This window comes from Stomoxys calcitrans, chromosome 1 (genome assembly GCF_963082655.1).
Source record: "Stomoxys calcitrans chromosome 1, idStoCalc2.1, whole genome shotgun sequence".
In the NCBI taxonomy this organism is placed as follows: domain Eukaryota; kingdom Metazoa; phylum Arthropoda; class Insecta; order Diptera; family Muscidae; genus Stomoxys; species Stomoxys calcitrans.
In genome coordinates, this window is record NC_081552.1 from 161,535,550 (window position 1) to 161,561,979 (window position 26,430).

Below are 26,430 nucleotides of genomic sequence, written 5' to 3' on the forward strand. Positions count from 1 at the left end.
TGATATAGATTCCATACAACCCGATCTCCCGATTTGACGTCTTGAGCCCCCGGAAGCCGCAATTTTTGTTCGATTTGGCCGTTTTTGAAAACCCCCACGATCGATTTTTGTTTTGTTTCTGCCTCATACGCAAAGACCCACAGATCCACTAATAGCTTAATCGAGTAAAAAAATTGATTCTGAGTCGATCGGCATACTTATCAATGGTTCTAGCTCTCTTCCTTCTGAGTGTCACAAACAAATGCACTAAGTTATAAAACCATGTACCACAGTAGTGGTGTAGGATATAATAAAATAGAGATAGCAGCACATTTCGAAAGATTTACCGAACATTAGACAATCGCCCACTTTTTGCGGCGTTATTTCACTTTGAAATAATGTCTATTTTTTTATTTTATTCCAGCTTTTGTTCATTTCAACTTTTGGGAGTTTTATATTATAATGATATAAAGTTTGGGGCATTATTTTTTTCCTGAGCTGATCGGTATATTTAACAATGGGTCTACCTTGTCTCCTTCCAAGCGTTACCCACTAATGTACAGAGTTGTAATTGTAATTACGGCTTGTAGGGGCTCAATAAGTCAAATCGGGAGATCGGTTTATATGAGTGCTTTATCAGTTGTTGGCAGTTGTAACGTGATTTCGACAAACGGACGGACATGGCTAGATCGATTCAGAATGTCGAGACGATCAAGAATATATATACTTTATGGGGTCTTAGACGAAAATTTCGAGGTGTTACAAACGGAATGACTAGATTAGTATACCCCTATCCTATGGTGGGTAAAAGAATACTATGCTAGTTTTCATTCATCATTTGTCCGCTGATCTGAGCTGTCCGTTCAAATCGCTCTGTCTTACTGTTAAAAAATAATTCATGTGGTCTTTCATGATTTTGCATAGCAAAAAATGCCATAAATTTTATTGGCACCAAATTTAATCATTGCGAGGAAACAATCATCTTTTACATTCAAATCTACTCGAATAAATGTAAGGTATGTGATGTTGTAGTAAATTTTATATCTGCCTTATTCTGCTTGTGGGATGTGCTATTAAAATTTCTCTTATATACGATATATATATATATATATTATGATGGTGTATTAGAGATTGTATTGGACTTACCTTATCTTGATGGTACCAGAAAATATGTGTCGGTGGCTCTGTGCTAAATTTTATTACGCATGTTAGATTAATTGTGCTTCCTTTATCAACGTACAAATCGGGGCCTCCCAATATGGTCGCAGTTGGCACTACAATAGAAAATAACACCAAACAATACAATAGGCGATATGTAGGTTTACGACAATGCTATGCACAATAGAACATATTTTTGTAGAGTAGACAGTCATAGATGCGAGTGTGATGTGGTCGTGCAAGATGTGATAGTATGAGTAGTGTCGGGCATTATTTGTTGTTTTGCTGGAAATTTATTAGGGTTGTAAAAACTATGTTTATTGGTATGAATTCCTGACATAAATTTTGTTAGGCACACACACATAAACCAAATTCTCGCACGGAAGGGCCCATGTTATAGTATGTGGCGGTATGTGGCGGTCTATGGCTATCTGATGTAATTTTTAGTGTGGTTAGCTTGGAAAATAAAAGCTAGGCATATCTTAAGCATGGACGCCATCGACAGCTATTCATTCATGTGTGCCTTCATGACTATGAGCACTCGTCCACATAGGGGTTTCACTTATCGTTCAGTTTCAGAAATCAAACTCTTGTCTAGAAATAAAGTTCATACTTGGAAGTTTACAGATAGATTTATTTGTATTTATTAGCATTTGTTGAAGAGGTTCTCATTTTTGATTTGTTTGATGCAGCGTAGGATAACAAATGTCTACACCAATAACACCGGTATTCAGAAAACTTAATGTAGATTTGAAATTGGTATGTTTGACAGATTTTCTTTATAGAACTGTCAAGTAAACTTATTTTAAGGCCTGAGACGTTTGTTGCAATGCAGGTTGCATCGCACAATACGATAACTGAAAATTTTAAACAATTGATATTTCGTTAGGTTTCTGTTTTAAAGTTGCGTCGAAGGAGCATTAACTTTTGAATGAGTAAAGGAAGCTATGAAATATTTGAACTGATACTCTTTATAAGTGTAGGTCAGTTAAGATTGTAAACGAACAAAGTAGATCTATGTATAGATATAGCTCGCGTTCAAACCGATCCTTTGATTTGACCTCTGGAGCTGCCAAAGAACTGAATTCTTATCTAAATTGCTGAAATTTTTGCTAATGATTTCTATTATAAATTGCAACATTCCATTTAGGAAATACTTATCAACTTTTTTACAGTAATACCTGGATTTACGTCGTCTCGGTTAAAGTCGTTTTGATTTGCGTTGTCAAAAAAATGTTTCCTAATAACTTCGATTTACGTCGTCTCGGTAGAATCAAAGAAAAAATCGGTCGATGTGCATTTATGGCGGCGCTCGTTGTTATTTCGAGGCATCCCAATGTTGGTCAATGTGCGTGTTTAATTATAATCCTTCATTATTTGGTTTGCGAAATTCGGGAATCCCACTTTTGTTCGATGTGCCTTTTTACTTATCTGGTGAGTAGGCCTTAATACAGCCAACATATTCGGTTTGCAAAGAACGTGATTCGATCAATACTAACTAAATTTCTCATGAATATTCCACTTCCCTTATATCAATGAGTGATGTCCGATTAAAGTTTAAGCTCAATGATAGAGGGCCTCCTTTCTATGTCGAGCCCGAATGGCGTGCCGCATAGCGATACCACTTAGTGAAGTAGTTAACATGACAGGATACCTCACAAATGTAGCCAGCTGTAAGGGGATAACCACCGATGAAATTGTTTTCTTATATTCACTCCGAAATTTGAACCCAGGCGTACGGGGTCATACGTGAACATGCTAACCTCTGCGCTACAATGGCCTCTGCTAAACTTTGGCCTTCTATCAATTCTAAAGAAGTAAAAAGGCATTAAGTTCGGGCTTTTGATACCCACCACTTTGGACACATATGTAAATCATCTTTGGTCATAATCCGTTGAAAATTTATAATGCACCCATAGCAGCTATATCCAAATATGGTCCAATTTGGACCAAATCCCCCACGGACATTGAGTGGTCTAAGAAGGTCCCTGCTAAACTTTGGTCCAATATTGGTCATTTAGGCTGCTTTATCAAAATATTGACCGATCTATACCACATAGGACACGAATGTCGAAAAGCCTAACATAAGTCATTGTGTCAAATTTCAGCGAAATAGGACCAAGACTTAAATCGAGAGATCGGTCTATTTAGCAGCTACATCCAAAACTGGACCGACATGGGTTGTCGAGTGGCCTTACACAGCTCACTGTCTCAAATTTTAGCGAATTCGGGTTATAAGTGCAACTTTTATGGGCTCAAGACACTTAATCGGCAGATCGCTCTATATGGCAGCTATATCTAAATAAAGAGTGATCACTGTTTTTCAGTTCATCGAAATCGGATGATAAATGCGCTTGTAACGGGCTTAAGACTCTTAACCGGCATATCGGCCTATGTGGCAGCTATATGTAAATAAGGTTCGATATGAGCCATATAAGGTTTGAATATCGGGGCCCCTAATAAAACTTCCGGTTTCAAATTTCGGCGAAATCTGACAAAAATGGGATTTTACAGGCTTAAGACCCCAAACCGCCAGATCGGCAGCTATATCCAAATATTGTCTGATTTGACTTATTCAACAACTGTGTTTTAGAGACTGCAGCGTGATTACAACTGATGGACGCACGGAAGGAAAGACACACGGACATCGTTAAGATCGCCTAAGACGTTCAGAATATACATAATTCTTAGGCTCAGAAATGGATATTTCGATGCGTTGCAAACGGAATGACAAAGTGAATATACCCCCTATACAATGGTTGTGGGTACAAAAATATAACATTTGAGAACTAAAGAAATTTATTTGTGTTTTTTTATACCTCCCACCACAGTATGGGGGTATACTTATCTAGTCATTCCGTTTGTAACACCTCCAAATATACGTGTAAAACCCCATAAAGTATATATATTCTTGATCGTATCGACGTTCTAATTCAATATAGCCATGTCCGTCCGTCTGTCGAAAACACGATAGCGGTCGAAAGCGTAAAGCTAGCCGCATTAAATTTTGCACAGATACTAAATATTCATGTAGGTCGTAGGGGATTGCAAATGGGCTATATCGGTTCAGATTTAGATATAGCTCCCATATAAACCGATCTCCCGATTTGACTTCTTGAGCCCATGGAAGCCGCAATTTTTCTCCGATTTGGCTAAAATTTTGCGCGTGGTGTTCTGTTATGACTTCCAACAACCTGGAAGAGCTTCCATATAAACCGATTTAATTTTTATACCCTCCACCATAAGATGGGGGGTATACTAATTTCGTCATTCTGATTGTAACTACTCGAAATATTCGTCTGAGACCCCATAAAGTATATATATTCTTGATCGTCGTGACATTTTATGTCGATCTAGCCATGTCCGTCCGTCTGTCCGTCCGTCCGTCCGTCCGTCCGTCCGTCCGTCCGTCCGTCCGTCCGTCCGTCCGTCCGTCCGTCCGTCCGTCCGTCCGTCCGTCCGTCCGTCCGTCCGTCCGTCCGTCCGTCCGTCCGTCTGTCTGTCGAAAGCACGCTAACTTCCGAAGGAGTAAAGCTAGCCGCTTCAAATTTTGCACAAATACTTCTTATTAGTGTAGGTCGGTTGGTATTGTAAATGGACCATATCGGTCCATGTTTTGATATAGCTGCCATATAAACCGATCTTGGGCCTTGACTTCTTGAGCCTCTAGAGTGCGCATTTCTTATCCGATTGGAATGAAATTTTGCACGACGTGTTTGGTTATGATATCCAACAACTGTGCCAAGTATAGTTCAAATCGGTTCATAACCTGATATAGCTGCCATATAAACCGATCTTGGGTCTTGACTTCTTGAGCCTCTAGCGTGCGCAATTCTTATCCGATCAGAATGAAATTTTGCACGACGTGCTTTGTTATTATATCCAACAACTGTGCCAAGTATGGTTCAAATCGGTTCATAACCTGATATAGCTGCCATATAAACCGATCTTGGGTCTTGACTTCTTGAGCCTGTAGAGGGCGCAATTCTTATCCGAATGGAATGGAATTTCGCACGACGTGTTTTGTTATGATATTCAACAACTGTGCCAAGTATGGTTTAAATCGGTTCATAACCTGATATAGCTGCCATATAAACCGATCTTGGGTCTTGACTTCTTGAGCCTCTAGAGTGCGCAATTCTTATCCGATTTGAATGAATTTTTGCACGAAGTATTTCGTTATGATATCCAACAACTGTGCCAAGTATGGTTGAAATCGGTCCATAACCTGACATAGCTGTCATATAAACAGATCTGGGGATTTGACTTCTTGAGCTTTTAGAGGGCGCAATTCCTATCCGATTTGGCTGAAATTTTACATGACGTATTTTATTTTTACTTTCAAAAACTGTGTCAAATAAGGTTCAAATCGGTTCATAACCTGATATAGCTGCCATATAAACCGGTCTGGGATCTTGACTTCTTGACCCCTAGAGGTGGCAATTATTATCCGATATGCCTGAAATTTTGTACGACGGATCCTCTCATGACCATCAACAAACGTGTTTATTATGGTCTGAATCGGTCTATAGCCCGATACAGATCCCATATAAATCGTTCTCTCTATTTTACTTCTTGAGCCCCAATGGGCGCAATTCTTATACGAATTGGCTGAAATTTTACACAGGTCTCCAACATATAATTTAATTGTGGTCCGAACCGGACCGTATCTTGATATCGTTTTAATAGCAGAGCAACTCTTTTCTTATATCCTTTTTTGCCTAAGAAGAGATGCCGGGAAAAGAACTCGACAAATGCGATCCATGGTGGAGGGTATATAAGATTCGGCCCGGCCGAACTTAGCACGCTTTTACTTGTTATTTTTTTTTAATTTTGCACATAGTACGGCAAGTACGGTCTAAATCTGTCTATAACCTGATGTAGCCCCCACATAAACCGATCTGCCGATTTTACTTCTTCAGCACCTGGAAGCTGCAATTTTGCACATGGTGTTCTGTTATGACTTTCAGTAGCTGTGCCAAGTACGGTCCGTATCGGTCAATGACCTTATATAGCTCCCGTATAAACAGATCTCCCGATTTGACTTCTTGAGCCCCTGGAAGCCATAATTGTTTTCCGATTTGGATAAAATTTTTCACGTGGTGTTCTGTTAGGATCATGTACGCTTTTAATCGGTTTATAACCTTGCATAACTCCCATATAAACCGATCTCCCAATTTGACTTCTTGAGCCCTTAAAAGAAAAGGAAAGCCAGAAATTGCAACACACACCAACCATTTTGGGACGCGTTTCGTAATTTGGTTACGAGTAATTGTATCGGCCATATTAGTGTTAAGGTTTCAATGGCCGTACGTTGGTAAGTTTTACCTAATTTATTGAGAAAACGCCATCGACAACCCTGTTAGCTGTACTTTTCCCAATGCATGTGTGTTTTTGTATAATGGTATAATGGTGTGTTTTCCATGCGTACGTATGGTACGTTCAAGATTCTGTGCGTCTCGTTTGGAAGTTGTATAAATGGCGTCGAACGCTAGATGACGGCAACGGCTCTCGCTGTTGCTCCGTGTGCCCAGGTTCGAATTTCGGACGGGCTCTGCTGAGTTTTTTCATTTTCAAAATTTTTTTTTTGGTTGTTAGGGCGAAGATCATTAAATTTTACAACTTTGTTTGTTTCACTTTCCAGACGAGCTCAATGATCGGAGATTTTCTCTCTGTTAATTTTATTCTACATGCTTTCTATCAAACGAGAAAAACTTAATGCTTCTAGGAATCGAAAAGGACAAAAGTTACGCCTTGTAAGTGCTCTAGTCAAATCGGGAGATCTATTTATAAGGGAGCTATATTTTAATCTGAACCGATATAGTCCATTTGCAACCTTCAATGACCTACATCAATACGATGTATATGTGCAAAATTTCAAGGGCTAGCTTAACGCGTTCGAAAGCTATCGTGACTTCGACAGACGGACGGACATGGCTAGATCGACTCAGAACGTCGAGACGATCAAGAATATATATACTTTATGGGTTCCCAGACGAATATTTCGAGGTGTTCGACCGGAATAGATTAGTACGCCCCCATCCTATGATTTTGGGTACACAAATATCTGTGGCACGTTTGAAGATGATCGGATGAAAATTGCTACCTGCACACAAATTAACATGGACCGACAGACACACAGACGGACCATACAAGCAGACGGACATAGCTAAATCGAATCTGAAAGTAATTTTGAGTTGAACCGTATCTTTATTCTGGGTGTTTCAAACTAGTGCACTAAGTTATAATACCCTGTAACACGGCGGTGGTGTTTGATATAAAGGAAAAAAGAAGATGGAGACAACAGAAACTACACAAAAAATTAAGCCAAAGACAAAAAAGGATAGGGAACCGATCGGACCGGGAAAAAATTCTCACTGGTGATAGTATGGTCTATTAAGCCAATTCAAGCCTCTACAGAACTCTCGAATGTAAAAAAGAAGAAGTTTCTGAAGGGAAATGAGTCATTTATAGAGGTGTTTATTGTCCTGAGTCTACTCCTCGAAATTGCAAGGCAGTGACACAAACGGTGCTCGACTATCTACAATTTCTCCTCACCGTTATCATCGTCTGCATCTCCTTTCGCACAGCGCGATGTAAAAGACCTGGCGTCGCATTGACCAGTCAATATTCCTTTCAGCAGTCTGAAGTCATGCTTCGTGAATCCTGTTCCATGAAATACTCACTCACAGGATCTTTGTCACCCCACAGCACAAGTCCAAGCCTAATTCGAGCAGTTATCTCAAAAGGCATTCAAACTACCAAAAGTGCGTACAGGGGAGGGCTTACTGATTCCGTTTGCATTTTTTGGGAACCATTGAAGGATTGCACGTCTTAAAATTTAATTTGAGCGCAAAGTTAACATTTAAAGGGGGCTTAATGTAAATTAAACATAAATTACGGTTACAAACTTTATTGGACTGTTAATAGTGTTCCGATCTACTCAGAATTACTTCCTCGTTGGATATAGCCACGCCCGTCTGCCGTGAATCCGCCTGTCTGCCAGTCCGTATTTTGTAATCAAGGTAAGGTCCCATTTGTTATCCAATCGTCACGAATTTTTGCACATATCTCTTTTTATACCCTCCACCATAGGATGGGGGGCATACATATTTCGTCAATCCGTTTATAATACATCGAAATATTGAGACCCAACAAATAAAACAAATAATCGTCTTGACATTCTAAGTCGATTTAGCCCCGTCCGCCCGTCTGTCCGTCTATCAAAAGAACGCTAACTTTCTAAGGAATAAGCTATGCACTTGGAATTTTGCACAAATACTTCCTATAAGTGTAGGTCGATTGGGTTTGTAAATGGGTTATATTGGTCCATGTTTTGATATAGCTGCCATAAAAACCGACCCTGATCATAGCAATTATTATCCGTTTTTCCATGTTTGGCTATAAAGAGATATCGGAAAAGAACTTGACATATGCAATCCATGGTGGAGGTATATAAGATTCGGCCTAACTTAGCACGCTTTCACTTGTTTAGGTATACATTTAGCTGAAAATCGGTTGAGATTTGGATATAGCTGCTATACAAATATCGCCCGGTTTTCACTAATATGGTTCTAGTTGTCCAATTTTTAACCGATTTGCACGAAATTTGGTATAAAGTGGTATCCAGGTGAAAACCTCAGTTAAATTTCATGCAAATCGGTTCAGGTTTTAATATAGTTCCAAAATATATATATCGCCTGATTAACACTCATAAGGTCGAAGTAACTACAACTTTCGATCCGGAAATTGGTAACGATTGTTTTTTTTTTTAATACACAAAAAAAATACACCTTCTAAAATTTTGATAAAAAAAATATCCATATAATCATAAACAAGTAAAAGCGTGCTAAGTTCGGCCGGGCCGAATCTTATATACCCTCCACCATGGATCGCATTTGTCGAGTTCTTTTCCCGGCATCTCTTCTTAGGCAAAAAAGAATATAAGAAAAGAGTTGCTCTGCTATTAAAACGATATCAAGATATGGTCCGGTTCGGACCACAATTAAATTATATGTTGGAGACCTGTGTAAAATTTCCGCCAATTCGTATAAGAATTGCGCTCATTGGAGCTCACGAAGTAAAATAGAGAGAAAGATTTATATGGGATCTGTATCGGGCTATAGACCGATTCAGACCATAATAAACACGTTTGTTGATGGTCATGAGAGGATCCGTCGTACAAAATTTCAGGCATATCGGATAATAATTGCGACCTCTAGGGGTCAAGAAGTCAAGATCCCAGATCGGTTTATATGGCAGCTATATCAGGTTATGAACCGATTTGAACCTTATTTGACACAGTTGTTGAAAGTAAAAATAAAATACGTCATTCAAAATTTCAGCCAAATCGGATAGGAATTGCGCCCTCTAGAAGCTCAAGATCCCCAGATCTGTTTATATGACAGCTATATCAGGTTATGGACCGATTTCAACCATACTTGGCACAGTTGTTGGATATCATAACGAAATACTTCGTGCAAAAATTCATTCAAATCGGATAAGAATTGTGCCCTCTAGAGGCGCAAGAAGTCATGACCAAAGATCGGTTATGGACCGATTTAAACTATACTTGGCACAGTTGTTGGATATCGTAACAAAACACGTTGTGCGAAATTCCATTCCAATCGGATAAGAATTGCGTCCTCTAGAGGCTCAAGAAGTCAAGACCCAAGATCGGTTTATATGGCAGCTATATCAGGTTATGGACCGATTTGAACCATACTTGGCACAGTTGTTGGATATAATAACAAAACACGTCGTGCAAAATTTCATTCTGATCGGATAAGAATTGCGCACGCTAGAGGCTCAAGAAGTCAAGACCCAAGATCGGTTTATGTGGCAGCTATATCAGGTTATGGACCGATTTGAACCATACTTAGCACAGTTGTTGGATATCATAACAAAACACGTCGTGCAAAATTTCATTCCAATCGGATAAGAATTGCGCACTCTAGAGGCTCAAGAAGTCAAGACCCAAGATCGGTTTATATGGCAGCTATATCAAAACATGGACCGATATGGCCCATTTACAATACCAACCGACCTACACTAATAAGAAGTATTTGTGCAAAATTTCAAGCGGCTAGCTTTACTCCTTCGGAAGTTAGCGTGCTTTCGACAGACAGACGGACGGACAGACGGACGGACAGACGGACGGACAGACGGACGGACAGACGGACGGACAGACAGACGGACATGGCTAGATCGACATAAAATGTCGCGACGATCAAGAATATATATACTTTATTGGGTCTCAGACGAATATTTCGAGTAGTTACAAACAGAATGACGAAATTAGTATACCCCCCATCTTATGGTGGAGGGTATAAAAATCCGATAAAATTTTGCGTGGATATTGTTGAATTCCTTATTTGATTTTGATATTTGATAAAAACTATAGGTATATCAATGACGAAATTAACGTCTTTTATAAATAATATTTAAATATGTTTTCTGATAAAAAAAACTCTTTTATTTTTTAAAAATATCGTAAGTGTTTTTTTCAGTTATAATATCGATAGATAAAGCAAACAAGGGTGTTCGATTTGAGGTCTCAATTTGCACGTAAAAACCGATAGTCGGTATTACGGCTGTTGCGGCCACAATTTTGGTACGATTTTTAAATTTTACACGAGGCAATTCAATTGACTACTCAATATGTGCGAAAAATTTCATCGAAATAAGCCTAAATTTAGATATAGTTTCCATATATATCTTTCATCTGATATGGCCTATTATGACTGCAGTAGCCAAATTTTATTTCGATCTTTAAACAATTTTTCAATAGGTTTTTAATTTGACGTATCAATTTGTGCGCATTATTTCACCGAAATCGCTTCAGTAGATAGACTCGGTGCTGTAGGGTATTATATAGTCAGCTTCGCAAGACTTATGCCTTTTCTAACTTGCTTTTCTTTTTGTTTGCTTTTCTTTTTGTTTGTTTGTCGACCTCCCCTGACGTACGTGTACAGTACGTACGTGTACAGTACACGTACAGGTCGACTTGTTTCATAAAAGGTGCATAGCTAAAACGAAACCTGTTGACAATCCTATGAATCTTTCGTTAAAAAACCATAGGTTTAAATTGGGTTCTTAGCAAATTGATCTTAAATCTGACTCAATCATCCTGAAATTTCGGCCAAAGACAAGCGCAATTCCAAATGGCAAAAATGAGCTAACATTTTCATATAGCTCCGATTTGCAATATCGACCGATTGTTGTTTATTTGCTCATAGAACCCACCTAATCGTATCAGCCAAAGTTTAGACAGATGACCATTATATTTTCTTTACAAATTTTGATTATTTTAAAAAAATAGTCGATTTTTGATACAGATTAAAGTTGGTAAATATTGACATTTTTCACATTTTTTAGATGGTTTCGCTATTGAGAAAAACGAGAAGTGTGTGCTAATATGTTATTTTGGTGATCGATTAAAAATTCCGCTTTCTGCAACATATTTTTGGTTTCATTAGTGCAATTTTGAGATCGATTGTTAAAAAAGTTTAACACTTTTTTATTAAAAGCAGGTTTTTTTATCGATTGAAATTCGGAAAAAAATATTGATATACATCTAACGAAATTTTTTCACATTGGCTTATTAATTTTTTGTCGATGAATTGCTTACGATAATTTTTATCAATTTTTATTTCGATTTGGAAGTGATAAGACGTCTACCATATATTTGTTGAATGTTGGAATTTTTTTGAGTTGAATATATAAAATACTAGCTGAACCGGCCCCACTCCGTTGCGCCTTCTTTTATTTTATATGAAAGAAAACTATCCTTTGACTATTCATTTTCGTCAATTAAAGCGCTTTCGGTGAAATACCATGCTGCGGAAATATATATCGCTTGAATAATGTATAACAATATAAGTGCCTTTCTCTAAATCCCATATGATCTTTATTGGTATACTATTTCGCTCAGAGGGTTTAATGTCATTTATATTTGGATGTTAGATGTACTCCATTCTTAAAAGACTTTATTTGAGCCCGATACTCTCATGATGTCCGATTAAGGGGTGTTTTCAGGGGTGAGATAGTCCCGCAGACACTTGGCCCTGAAAAAATAAACCCTATATTGCCATTGTTTTAAGGGGAGTGTATAGGATGAAGCGTCCCCCAAACACTTGACCCCAAAATTGGTTATCAAATTAGTTTTATAATCTCAAATACCTTCTTTTTGAGCCACATGTTGGCATGTTCGGTAAATTTTTACCCTTTGGGGGGATTTTTTGGGGGAAGAGGTGGTGTTCCAATTACATCGTCCCACATTTGAATATTATATTCGTATTCTACTCTTGAATACCATTATTTGAGCCCCATGCTGCGATGGCCAGTAAATAATTGCTTTTTTGTGTGGTATTTTGGGAATGGGGTAGACCCACAGAAAATTGGAGTTCAATACCTTAGCACATTGACATGGTCGGTAAATTTGAACGATTTATGGGTGTTTTGGGGAGTGGGGTGGTCCCCCAAACACTAAGTCCTGAAAAAATATCAGCATCGTGTTCTTTTCTCATATATCTATATATATCTATATATATATGTCACTTATTTAAACCCCATATTGCCATTGGCCCCGAAATTGGATATCAAACTCAAATACCTTTCATTTAAACCCCTTATTGCAAAAGTCTGCAAATACGTCCGGTTTGCGGTATGGGCCCTTAAAACTATCAATATTGAGCTCCACAATCTTGAAAACTCAAATTGTCTTGGTGAGCAAATACATCCCATTTGAGGGTTGTTATGGTGGTTGGACGACCCCTAGACAGATGGTCCCGAATGTTTATATCAGATTAGTGGTCTAATCTCAAGTCTAAGACCCGTCTGAAACCCCATAAAGTATATATATTCTTGATCGTCGTGACATTTCATGTCGATCTAGCCATGTCCGTCCGTCTGTCCGTCCGTCCGTCTGTCTGTCTGTCGAAAGCAAGCTAACTTCCGAAGGAGTAAAGCTAGCCGCTTGAAATTTTGCACAAATACTTCTCATAGGTGTAGGTCAGTTGGGATTGTAAAAAGGCCATATCGGTCCATGTTTTGATGTTGCTGCCATATAAACCGATTGACTTCTTGAGCCTCTAGAGTGCGAAATTCTTATCCGATTAGAATGAGAATTTGCACGACGTGTTTTGTTATGATATCTAACACCTGTGCTCAGTGTGGTTCAAATCGGTTCATAACCTGATATAGCTGTCATATAAACTGATCAGGGATCTTGACTTCTTGAGCCTCTAGAGGTCGTAATTATTATCCGATTTGCCTGAAATTTTGTTCGACGGATTCTCTCATGACCATCAACATACGTGTTTATTATGGTCTGAATCGGTCTATAGCCCGATACAGCTTCCATATAAATCGATCTCTCCATTTTACTTCTTGAGCCCCCAAAGGGCGCAATTCTTATTCGAATTGGCTGACATTTTACACAGGTCTCCAACATATCTTGATATCGCTCTAGTAGCAGAGCAAATCTTTTCTTATATCCTGTTTTGCCTAAGAAGAGATGCCGGGAAAAGAACTCGACAAATGCGATCCATGGTGGAGGGTATATAAGATTCGACCCGGCCGAACTTAGCACGCTTTTACTTGTTAAAGACTGTAACGTGATTTCAACAGACAGACGGACGGACATGGCTAGATCGTCTTAGATTTTTACGATGATCAAGAGTATATATACTTTATAGGGTCGGAAATGGATATTTCGTTGTGTTGCAAACGGAATGGCAAAATGAATATACCCCCATCCTTCGGTGGTGGGTATAAAAATATTTCATTTGATCTTGGTATTTCCTTATCAAATAAGATTTATTATACCCTCCACCATAGGGTATAGGGGGTATACTAATTTCGTCATTCTGTTTGTAACTACTCGAAATATTCGTCTGAGACCCCATAAAGTATATATATACTTGATCGTCGTGACATTTTATGTCGATCTAGCCATGTCCGTCCGTCTGTCCGTCTGTCCGTCCGTCCGTTCGTCTGTCTGTCGAAAGCACGCTAACTTCCGAAGGAGTAAAGCTAGCCGCTTGAAATTTTGCACAAATACTTCTTATTAGTGTAGGTCAGTTGGTATTGTAAATGGGCCATATCGGTCCATGTTTTGATATAGCTGCCATATAAACCGATCTTGGGTCTTGACTTCTTGAGCCTCTAGAGAGCGCAATTCTTCTCCGATTGGAATCAAACTTTGCACGACGTGTTTTGTTATGATATCCAAAAACTGCGCCAAGTATAGTTCAAATCGGTCTATAACCTGATATAGCTGCCATATAAACCGATCTTGGGTCTTGACTTCTTGAGCCTCTAGCGTGCGCAATTCTTATCCGATCAGAATGAAATTTTGCACGACGTGTTTTGTTATGATATCCAACAACTGTGCTAAGTATGGTTCAAATCGGTCCATAACCTGATATAGCTGCCATATAAACCGATCTTGGGTCTTGACTTCTTGAGCCTCTAGAGGGCGCAATTCTTATCCGATTAGAATGGAATTTCGCACGACGTGTTTTGTTATGATACCCAACAATTGTGCCAAGTATGGTTTAAATCGGTCCATAACCTGATATAGCTGCCATATAAACCGATCTTGGGTCTTGACTTCTTGAGCTTCTAGAGGGCGCAATTCCTATCCGATTTGGCTAAAATTTTGCATGACGTATTTTATTTCTACATTTTTACAACTGTGTCAAATAAGGTTCAAATCGGTTCATAACCTGGGATCTTGACTTCTTGACCCCTAGAGGTCTCAATTATTATCCGATATGCCTGAAATTTTGTACGATGGATCCTCTCATGACCATCAACAAACGTGTTTATTATGGTCTGAATCGGTCTATAGCCCGATACAGATCCCATATAAATCGTTCTCTCTATTTTACTTCGTGAGCCCCAATGGGCGCAATCCTTATACGAATTGTCTGAAATTTTACACAGGTCTCCAACATATAATTTAATTGTGGTCCGAACCGGACCATATCTTGATATCGTCTTAATAGCAGAGCAACTCTTTTCTTATATCCTTTTTTGCCTAATAAGAGATGCCGGGAAAAGAACTCGACAAATGCGATCCATGATGGAGTGTATTTAAGATTCGGCCCGGCCGAACTTAGCACGCTTTTACTTGTTTTTCTTCTGTTTATGTTTGCCTTTGAAATGATTGCAATGAAATGATATGAAAATTTTAAATAAGAAAATTTCCATCTCCGATCATTGAGCATTGAGAAAATTTAATGAAATCGCCCTAACAGGCAAAAAACTTAAAAAATGAAAAATTCGGCAGAGCCCAGCCAGGATTCGAACCTGGGCACACGGGGCAACGGTGAGAGCCATTGCCGTTATCTTAGCGTTCGAAGCCATCAATACAACTTCCAATAGATGAACTAAATCATGTGTAGTACGGAAGAAGTGTAATTTGTCACAGATAGAATATCTGTCATTACAAATAAAATACATGCATTGGGAAAGTACAGCTAATAAGCAGGGTTGTCGAGCTTGGTTAATGTGGTGATTATATCATAGATGCGTTTTCGCTGTTAATACGGTTCAAATACAACATACCAACGCACGGCCCTTGAAGCCATCACACCTTATATGGTTGAAAAGTCTTTTAGTAAAAGATGAAACGCGTCCCATAGTATTTGGTGTGTGTTGCTACCATTGAGCTCGTCTCGAAAGAGAAACCAACAAAAATTTTAAATATCTTTAAATTTAAAATAATTTTAATTTAATTTATCTATAAAATTTAAAATAATTTTAAATATCTTTTAAATTTAATGGACAATAGAGTAATAACTCCACGTTCTATACAGGTGATTTTAGTCCAATGCAACCATGAATTGTTCTACATTGGCAGCCCTGACTATGAGGCATGAAATTATGCCATTATAGCCATATACTCTCGTTTGTATATTGCAAGTTAATTGTACAGTGATGTTTTTGTGAATTTTTTATCGTAAGCTATATTTTCTTTTACAACATTTATTAACAAATTATCACGTGCTAATAGTTGTATGAGCGACACAAATTTCCGCCCATTCTCAATGAATGTTGTTGTGATTTTCCGCTGTGTTCTTATGTAGGAAGTTGTGTGCACAAAGTGGACCAATATTTAACACAATGATGCTTGTTTTGATTTGGACAAAAACAATAAAACGTTAATACGTAGTTGTTGCGATGGTAATTTAAGAAGTATATTAAATACCTAAGAAATTTATATTCTTTAATCCTTTTTTTAATCCCCGGCACTTTACGTCTGTAACATTTTTTTAGGTATGCACAATAGATATTGTTCCATTGCTGGACTCCATTGTTTTACAATTGAGGATTGTCATAAAAGTTGAGTCAATGGAATCGAAATTCAATATGGTTTATATCCAATGTATTGTCCAACTTAAGAATCAATGGATTATTTATATTCAAAATAGGAAAGCAGAAAGGAACTCCTTTTTATACCCACCTCCATAGCCATTCTGCTTCCAACACTTAGAAATATCAATTTCCGACCATACAAAATATGATGATTTAACGTTATCCGTGTGTCTGTCCATCTGTTGTAATCACTCTACAACCTTCAAAAGTTGAGATATTGAGTTGAAATTTTGAACAGATACGTATTTCTCTAATATGCAGGTGAAGTTCTTGAACGGGTCAAATCGAATCATATTTGAAAATAGCTGCCATAAAGACAGATGTTCGGATTGAGGGTCTTGAGCTCGTAAAAAGCGTATTTATTATTCGATTTCGGTGAAACTTAGAGCAGTGAATATGGTCCACATCAGGCCATATTTACATAAAGCTGTCATATAGACTGATTGGCGGATTCAGGGTCTTAAGCCCATAAAAGTCCCATTTATTACCCAATATCACTAAAATTTGGAATAGTGAGTTACAGGGGACACCCAATATTTGATATAGCTGCCATATAGACTTAATAGCTATAGCTGTCAGGGACTTAAGCCTTTAGCCGTATTTATCACTTGATTTCTTTGACATTTTTATACCCTCCACCATAAGATGGGGGGTATACTAATTTCGTCATTCTGTTTGTAACTACTCGAAATATTCGTCTGAGACCCCATAAAGTATATATATTTTTGATCGTCGTGACATTTTATGTCGATCTAGCCATGTCCGTCCGTCCGTCTGTCTGTCGAAAGCACGCTAACTTCCGAAGGAGTAAAGCTAGCCGCTTGAAATTTTGCACAAATACTTCTTATTAGTGTAGGTCAGTTGGTATTGTAAATGGGCCATATCGGTCCATGTTTTGATATAGCTGTCATATAAACCGATCTTGGGTCTTGATTTCTTGAGCCTCTAGAGGGCGCAATTCTTATCCGATTTGAATGATTTTTGGCACTACGTGTTTTGTTATGATATCCAACAACTGTGCCAAGTATGGTTCAAATCGGTCCATAACCTGATATAGCTGCCATATAAACCGATCTTGGGTCTTGACTTCTTGAGCCTCTAGAGGGCGCAATTCTTATCCGATTTAAATGAATTTTGGCACTACGTGTTTTGTTATGATATCCAACAACTGTGCCAAGTATGGTTCAAATCGGTCCATAACCTGATATAGCTGCCATATAAACCGATCTTGGGTCTTGACTTCTTGAGCCTCTAGAGTGCGCAATTCTTATCCGATTGGATAGAAATTTTGCACTACGTGTTTTGTTACGATATCCAACAACTGCGCCAAGTATGGTTCAAATCGGTTCATAACCTGATATAGCTGTCATATAAACCGATCTGGGATCTTGACTTCTTGAGCCTCTTGAGGTCGCAATTATTATCCGATATGACTGAAATTTTGTACGACGGATCCTCTCATGACCATCAACAAACGTGTTTATTATGGTCTGAATCGGTCTATAGCCCGATACAGATCCCATATAATCGTTCTCTCTATTTTACTTCGTGAGCCCCAATGGGCGCAATTCTTATACGAATTGGCTGAAATTTTACACAGGTCTCCAACATATAATTTAATTGTGGTCCGAACCGGACCATATCTTGATATCGCTCTAATAGCAGAGGAAATCTTTTCTTATATCCTTCTTTCCCAAAGAAGAGATGCCCGGAAAAGAACTCGACAAATGCGATCCATGGTGGAGGGTATATAAGATTCGGCCCGGCCGAACTTAGCACGCTTTTACTTGTTATCAGTGAGTTGGACAAAGCCACTCCATATCTGAGCCGAGTATAGTCTATACAAGACTACATTTGGATATAGCTGCATTATAAAACGATCTGCCAATTTAGGGTCTTAAGAGCGTTAAAATTACATTTTCTTTTGGCGGTCTTATTTATTTCCCGGGAAATCGAGAAATACTTTTTAATTTAGAGATTATGCGGGAATTCTCTTTCATTACAATTAATTAGTATCCGCAAAGTATTTTGCAAAACTTATCATATCGATGTTTGAATGGATGTTGAAATCGGATTTAATCATAGCAAAAGGAACTTCAGGCTATCCCAAATCGCCAAAGTAACAAGTAAAAAGGCATTAAGATCGGCCGGGCCAAACTTTGGATACCCACCACCTCGGGTATATATGTTAACCACTTTTTGTCATTATCCAGGAAAAATGCATGATTTATGAACCTATTGCAGCTATATCGAAATATGGTCTGATTTGGACCAATCTCGGCACGGACGTTGAATATTGGTCAATATGGCAGCTATATCAAAAAATATCGACTGAACAAAACCATATAGGGCACGGTTATCGAAAAGCCCAACATAGGTCATTATGACAAATTTTATTGTCAAAGACCTATGGAAGCTATGTCGAAATATAGGCCGATGGTTGCCGCATTAAACACGGAAGGTGAAGGGTCTTACACACCCTACTGTGCAAAATTTCAGCGAAATCGGATATTCAATGATCTTTTATGGGCCCAAGACATTAAATCGGGAGATCGATATATTTGGCAGCTATATCCAAATATGGACCGATATGGAACGGATCTCAGAAAGCTTAACATAGATCCTTATGCCAAATTTCAGCTAAATCGGGCAATAAATGCGCCTTTTATGGGCTTAAGGCCCTAAATCGGGAGATCAGTCCATATGGCAGCTATATCCAAATACAGACCGATCTGAATCATATACGGCACAGACGCCGGAAAGCCTAACATAGGTCTCTGAGCCAAATTGCCACGAAATTTGGTAACAAATGCGCTTTTTATGGGCCCTAGACCTTACATCGCGAAATCAGTCTATATGGCAGCTATATCCAAATATAGACGGATCTTGACCATACCCAGCACGAATGTCGAGGAGACAGAACATTCTGCAAAACATGGTGCTAAATTTAAACGAAATCGGAAAATAAATGTGGCTTTAATGCGTCTAAAACCTTAAATCGAAAGGTCGATCTTTATGCGGGTATATCAAGGTATAGTCCGATGTAGTGTCACTTCAATTAAATTAAACGAATCAGTTCAAAGATAAATGCAGACTAACTTTATTTGTTAAAGAAGTGAATCACGCATGTAATATAAAGAGATAGAGAGATACGCTTATTAAACACATCTATTGGTACCAATGACAGTTGTGACAATTAAATACAGAGATGACGCTATACCGATATAAACCATCTTCGAACTTAACCTGCCTATGGACAAACAAGTTAAAAGCAATAAAGGTCCGGCCGAACTTTGAATACCTGCCACCTCGAGTATATTTGCAAACCACTTTTCGTCATAGTCCGGTGCAAAATGCATAATTTATGCACCGATAACAGCTATAGCGAAATATGGCCCGATTTGGACTAAATTTGGCACAGACATTGAGTGGTCTAATAAATCCATAGACCGGTCTATATAGCAGCTATATCCAAATCTGGGCGATAGCTTAACACAACACACTACCCCAAATTTCAGCGAAATCGGACAGTAATGCGCCTTTTATGAGTCCAAGACCTTACATCGAAAGATAGGTCTATATTGCAGCTATATCCAAATCTGAACCGATCTCTGCCAATTTAAGGAAAGATGCTGAAGGGTCTAACACAACTCGCTGTCCCAAATTTCCGTGGTATTGGACAATTAATGCGCCTTTCATGAACCTAAGACCTTAATTTGAAAGATCGGTCCATATAACAGCTATATCCAAATCTGAACCGAACTGGGCCAATTTGAATAAGAATGTCGAGTTGGTGAACACAACCCACTGTCCCAAATATCGGACAAAATCGGACAATCAATGTGGATTTTAGGGCCTAAGACCTTAAATCGGCAGATCGGTATATTTCCGATATACATGCTTATGGACAAAAAAAAAAAAAAAAAAAAAAAAAACTGTGCAAAATTTCAGCTCAATATCTTTTATTTTAAAGACTATAGCGTGATTTCATCAGACAGACGGTCGGATGGACATGGCTAGATGTCTTAGATTTTTAAGACGATCAAGAATATATATACTTTATAGGGTCGGAAATGAATATTTCGATGTGTTGCAAACGGAATGACAACATGAATATACTCCCATCCTTCGGAGGTGGGCATAAAAAGGCATTAAGTTCGGCCGGGCCGAACTTTGGATTCCCACCACCTTTGGATATATATATTAACCACCTTTGGTCACAATACGGTAAAAAATCATTAATTTTAATCCCATAGCAGCTATGTCTAAATATAGTCCGATCTCCACCATATTCAGGAAGGCTATGTAAGGGTCTAACACAAATTATTGGCACAAATTCATTGGTTAGGTTAGGTTGAAAAGAGGGTGCAGATATTAATCCGGCCTATGCCATTATAGACATACACCTAAGCCAGTAATCGGCTTGTTGTGCGCTCTAAAAACTATAAAGTAACCTCCAAAAAAGAAAGTTTTAAGTTAGGAATTTCGTGCTACTTACAAAATCCTTAATTGTTCTCCATTCCACGCCCCTAAGTTGGTTCATGTCTGGTATTGTGTCTATACCTAAGTGCTGGTATCTGTTAAACGCGAAATCCGGGCAATGACAAAGGAAATGCTCCAACGTCTCATCACCTTCCTTGCATGCCCCACACATGCTATCACTTGCCGCGTCGATTTTACATAAGTGAGTTCCCATGTGAGTAGTCCTATTTGTCCCGTTATGATACCAAAGGCTATACTGACCTTCTTCTTACCTCCTTTCAGTAAAAGCCTCGTCTTCTCAAGATCTGGATTCCCCCATAGGATTTTCGCCGTCCTACCGAGCGTTTCGCTGTTCCACAATGTTGCATGCGCATTCGTCGCCCACACCCTTAACTCGGACTGCGTTGACCCGAAAGGTTTCGGGTTAACTAAGTTTATTGATGGCAGTCCTCTGGCCTTCACCGCCAAATCGACAGCCCCTTTATTTCCCCTAACATCGTTATGGCCCAGCATCCAAACGATGCGGATTTTGCCATCCTCATAGAAGGCGTTAATCTTCATCTTACACTGCAAGAATGTTCGTGACCTTACCATCATAGTTGTTATTGCCTTATGGCAATTTTACTGTCGGTAAAGATGTTCACACTCGACGTCCTCGCGTTAGCACCACACCACTTCACGCATTCCGTGATCGCCAGGATCTCCGTCTGCAGGACCGTATTATGGTCAGGCAGTCTAAAACAGATCTCAGTCCCTGGATTCTCAATGTAGACCTCTCTGTCCTCTAGCTTTGATCCATCCGTGTAACATGATCTTCCAGATGGCAATACTAGGGTTCTGTCTATCCAAGACTCTGCCGGCAACAGCAGTGCCTCGCACTCGACTCCAAGTGTCGTCTGAGGTATCCGATCGGAAACCTCAGACGACACTTCCAGGGTTCCTATCGTCACCTCGATTATACCGCGATGGCATGAGCTGGTCCCATCCTCAATCCATTATCCCATCGCCTTAAGTCTCATAGCCGCAGTCTCAAAGCCGCAGTGGGTGCCTCACACTTAATCTGTATGTCAATGGGTCTGATATCTAGAATAACCTCCAGTGCCCTAGTGGCCGTGGTCCTCATCGCTCCGCCTATGACATGACAACATGTTCTCTGAACTTATTGTATGGTCCTTATGTTGTACTTTTTCTCCATAGCAGTCCACCAAACCACTGAGGTGTAAGTAAGTATTGGTCTAATCACGCTCCTGTAGAGCCAGTGGACTATCCTAGGATTCAGGCCCCATTTTGAGCATACGTCCCGTCTACATAGTGCCCAACTTCTGCGATCCTTCTCAGTATGCTCCTGAATGTGACACTTCTAATTGAGTTTCCAGTCCAAGATCACACCTAAGTATTTGACCTTGTCAGATATTGAAATCGTCTTATTGAGGAAACGTGGTGCGTTAAATTGTCCCACCTTCGTCTTCCTCGTGAACAGGCATATATCAGTCTTCTCTGGGTTAACATTGAGAACTCTGGGTCAAGCCCAGACCCTTTCGGCCCTTCTGCATAGCTCGTTGGGATTCTTATCTCTAAGAAGTATTATAACATCGATTGCGTAGCAGACGGGTTCAAATTCCACCTCAGTCAGCATCCGTATTAGGTCATTTATGGTGGTCACCCATAGGAGTGGCGATAAATTGCCCCCATGTGGAGTGCCTTTTGACACTTTCTCCCTTATATATATGCCATGGGACATACATTTTATCCACCTGTTCCTTAGCATATGGTTTATCCAGTCTCTAAGGACCAGGTCGACCGGTACTGGTCTAAGGATTGGATCGATGTGTCAGTCCACACATTGTTAAAAGCCCTCTCGATATCAATGCATACCGCCAGTGTGTACGTTTTGGTATCGAAGGATTCTTCAATTTGGCGCAACTTCGTGCAGAGCAGTCTCCACCGACCTTCCCTTGACATAGACATGCTGATTGTATTTGAGCAGTTCGCTGGATTTCCTCACCTTTTTCATGGCGTCCACAATACGTTCAATGGTTTTGAGTAGAAAGGACGTAAGGCTTATGGGTCTGTAGGCCTTTGGTGTCGCATAGCTTGCCTTGCAGGGCTTGGGTATAAACACCACCCTTGCCCCCCGCCAGGCTTTTATCGGTTAAAAAATGCACCTTTTGTGGGCCTAAGGACAGCTATATTCAAATATAGACCGATCTGAGCCATATTGAATGCGATTACCGAAGAGCGTAACACAGCACACTGTGTCAATTTTCGACGAAATCGAGTAATAAACGTGCTTTTATTGTCCCAAGAAATTAAATCGGGAGATCGGTATATATGACAGCTATATCTTAATATAGCCTTATCTTGGCCATATTCAGTACGAATATCGAAGGGTATAACAAAACTCGTTGTGCCAAATTATATGGCAGGTATATCCAAATGTAAATCGATCTGTGTCATATTGAACAAATTTCTGAGAAATCGGACAATAAATACGCCTGCCATGTGCACAACGCTTTAAATTGAAATATCGGTCTATATGGCATTTATCATGAAATATAGACCGATCGTAGCCATACTCGGTACGAATGTTGAGGGCCCTAACGCAACTCATTGTGCCTAATTTCAACAAAATCGGTTAATAATTTCACCTTTTATGAGCCTAAAACCATAAATCAGGATATCGGTATAACATTTATATAGTGATATATTGGGTTGCCCAAAAAGTAATTGCGGATTTTTCAAATTTTTTCACAGCTTGTGACTCTATTATTGCATTTAATTTCTTTTAAAAAATCCGCAATTACTTTTTGGGAAACCCAATTATATAACTTGGCCTTTACAATATGCACAATCTATTTTAAATTTAACAAGTAAAAGCGTGCTAAGTTCGGCCGGGCCGAATCTTATATACCCTCCATCATGGATCGCATTTGTCGAGTTCTTTTCCCGGCATCTCTTATTAGGCAAAAAAGGATATAAGAAAAGAGTTGATCTGCTATTAAGACGATATCAAGATATGGTCCGGTTCGGACCACAATTAAATTATATGTTGGAGACCTGTGTAAAATTTCAGCCAACTCGTATAAGGATTGCGCCCATTGGGGCTCACGAAGTAAAATAGAGAGAACGATTTATATGGGATCTGTATCGGGCTATAGACCGATTCAGACCATAATAAACACGTTTGTTGATGGTCATGAGAGGATCCATCGTACAAAATTTCAGGCATATCGGATAATAATTGCGACCTCTAGGGGTCAAGAAGTCAAGATCCCAGGTCGGTTTATATGGCAGCTATACCAGGTTATGAACCGATTTGAACCTTATTTGACACAGCTGTAAAAATTTAGAAATAAAATACGTCATGCAAAATTTTAGCCAAATCGGATAGGAATTGCGCCCTCTAGAAGCTCAAGAAGTCAAGACCCAAGATCGGTTTATATGGCAGCTATATCAGGTTATGGACTGATTTAAACCATACTTGGCACAATTGTTAGGTATCATAACAAAACACGTCGTGCGAAATTCCATTCTAATCGGATAAGAATTGCGCCCTCTAGAGGCTCAAGAAGTCAAGACCCAAGATCGCATTATATGGCAGCTATATCAGGTTATGGACCGATTTGAACCATACTTGGCACAGTTGTTGGATATAACAACAAAACACGTCGTGCCAAATTTCATTCTGATCGGATAAGAATTGCGCACGCTAGAGGCTCAAGAATTCAAGACCCAAGATCGGTTTATACGGCAGCTATATCAGGTTATAGACCGATTTGAACTATACTTGGCGCAGTTGTTGGATATCATAACAAAACACGTCGTGCAAAGTTTGATTCCAATCGGGGAAGAATTGCGCTCTCTAGAGGCTCAAGAAATCAAGACCCAAGATCGGTTTATATGGCAGCTATATCAAAACATGGACCGATATAGCCCATTTACAATACCAACCGACCTACACTAATAAGAAGTATTTGTGCAAAATTTCAAGCGGCTAGCTTTACTCCTTCGGAAGTTAGCGTGCTTTCGACAGACAGACGGACGGACGGACGGACAGACGGACGGACATGGCTAGATCGACATAAAATGTCGCGACGATCAAGAATATATATACTTAATGGGGTCTCAGACGAATATTTCGAGTAGTTACAAACAGAATGACGAAATTAGTATACCCCCCATCTTATGGTGGAGGGTATAAAAAGAATAAACGTAAAAAGACTAAAAATGCGAAAATTCATGGACCGGAATGTTGCGCTACGGCACGCGGCTCGGACTTGTCTATAAAAAGGCGGTCTCTTATCATTCAGCTTAAACTTTAATCAGAAAGCACTATTGGTATGTGAGAATTTTGACCCTATTCCTTAATATAATGTTCATGGAAAAATTAGCAATTTGCTTTAATATCAACGACATTTCAAGATCACTACTTTCTTTCATTTTAGAAACTAATATCCGATTAAAATTACTTTTCTCTAGTGATATTCTGGCAAATAATTAACACTAAAAAATGCCTTGAAAATTATCAATACCTCTACATTGTACTATTCTTGTGGATGGCCCTAGCAGTCGGTGCTTTTTATTATAAATTGTAATTATGTTAGCTGGACTGGATGGACGGCTCAGCCGTACTTTGGAAACCCACCACTTCGCATAATTACCTCAATATGTCAGGTTCGTTAAGAAATACATCATTTATGAAGCCTTACCAACTATATCGAAATGTGGTCCGATCTGGACCAAACTCGTCAAGGAAGTCGTGGATTTAAACACAATTCACTGTCGAGGACCACAAAATTGAATATTGGTCTATATGGTAGCTATAACAATATGTACCATATATATATATATATATGATGTGTTGGGGTCTAATACAACTCATTGTTCTAAATTCAGTAAAATAATGAATGAATACGCCTTTTATGGCCCCTAGAATTTAAATAGGGAGATCAGTACATATGACAGCTATATCCAAATATATTCAGCGAATTCACGTAGTAATTACGCCTTTTATTGCCACTTAATCTTAAATCCGGAGATCAGTATATTTGACAGCTAAGGCCAAACATCCCGATCTGGATTATATTCGGTACGAAAGTTCAAGGACTTAACAGAAGGTATTGTACCAAATTTCAGAAAAATCTGTTAATAAATACCCGTTCATGGACCCATGAACTTTAATAGGGAGATCGGTAAAATGGCAGCGATTTCCAAATATAGATCGATCTAGGCCATATTGAACAGGAATAATGAAGAGTCTAAAACACCTATCTGTGACAAAATTCCAGCGAAATTGGTTAACAAATGTGCCTTAATGGTCCAATAACTTATATTGGCAGGTAGGTCTATATAGGGGCTATATCAAGTTATAGTGCGATTTAGCCCACCTTGGAGTTTAACCTGGCTCAATACCTCTATTTTTTAAAG

At 39.1% G+C, this 26,430-nt stretch overlaps 1 protein-coding gene across 1 annotated transcript in view; it reads right to left on the reverse strand.

Moving 5' to 3' along the window:
- Window positions 1-26,430, reverse strand: part of LOC106095144 (uncharacterized) — a 418,819-nt gene that overhangs the window by 86,112 nt on the left and 306,277 nt on the right. Inside the window, exon 5 of the mRNA XM_059362452.1 lies at window positions 1,126-1,253. Coding sequence (XP_059218435.1) covers window positions 1,126-1,253 — 128 coding nt within the window. The remainder of the gene's footprint in view (window positions 1-1,125; window positions 1,254-26,430) is intronic.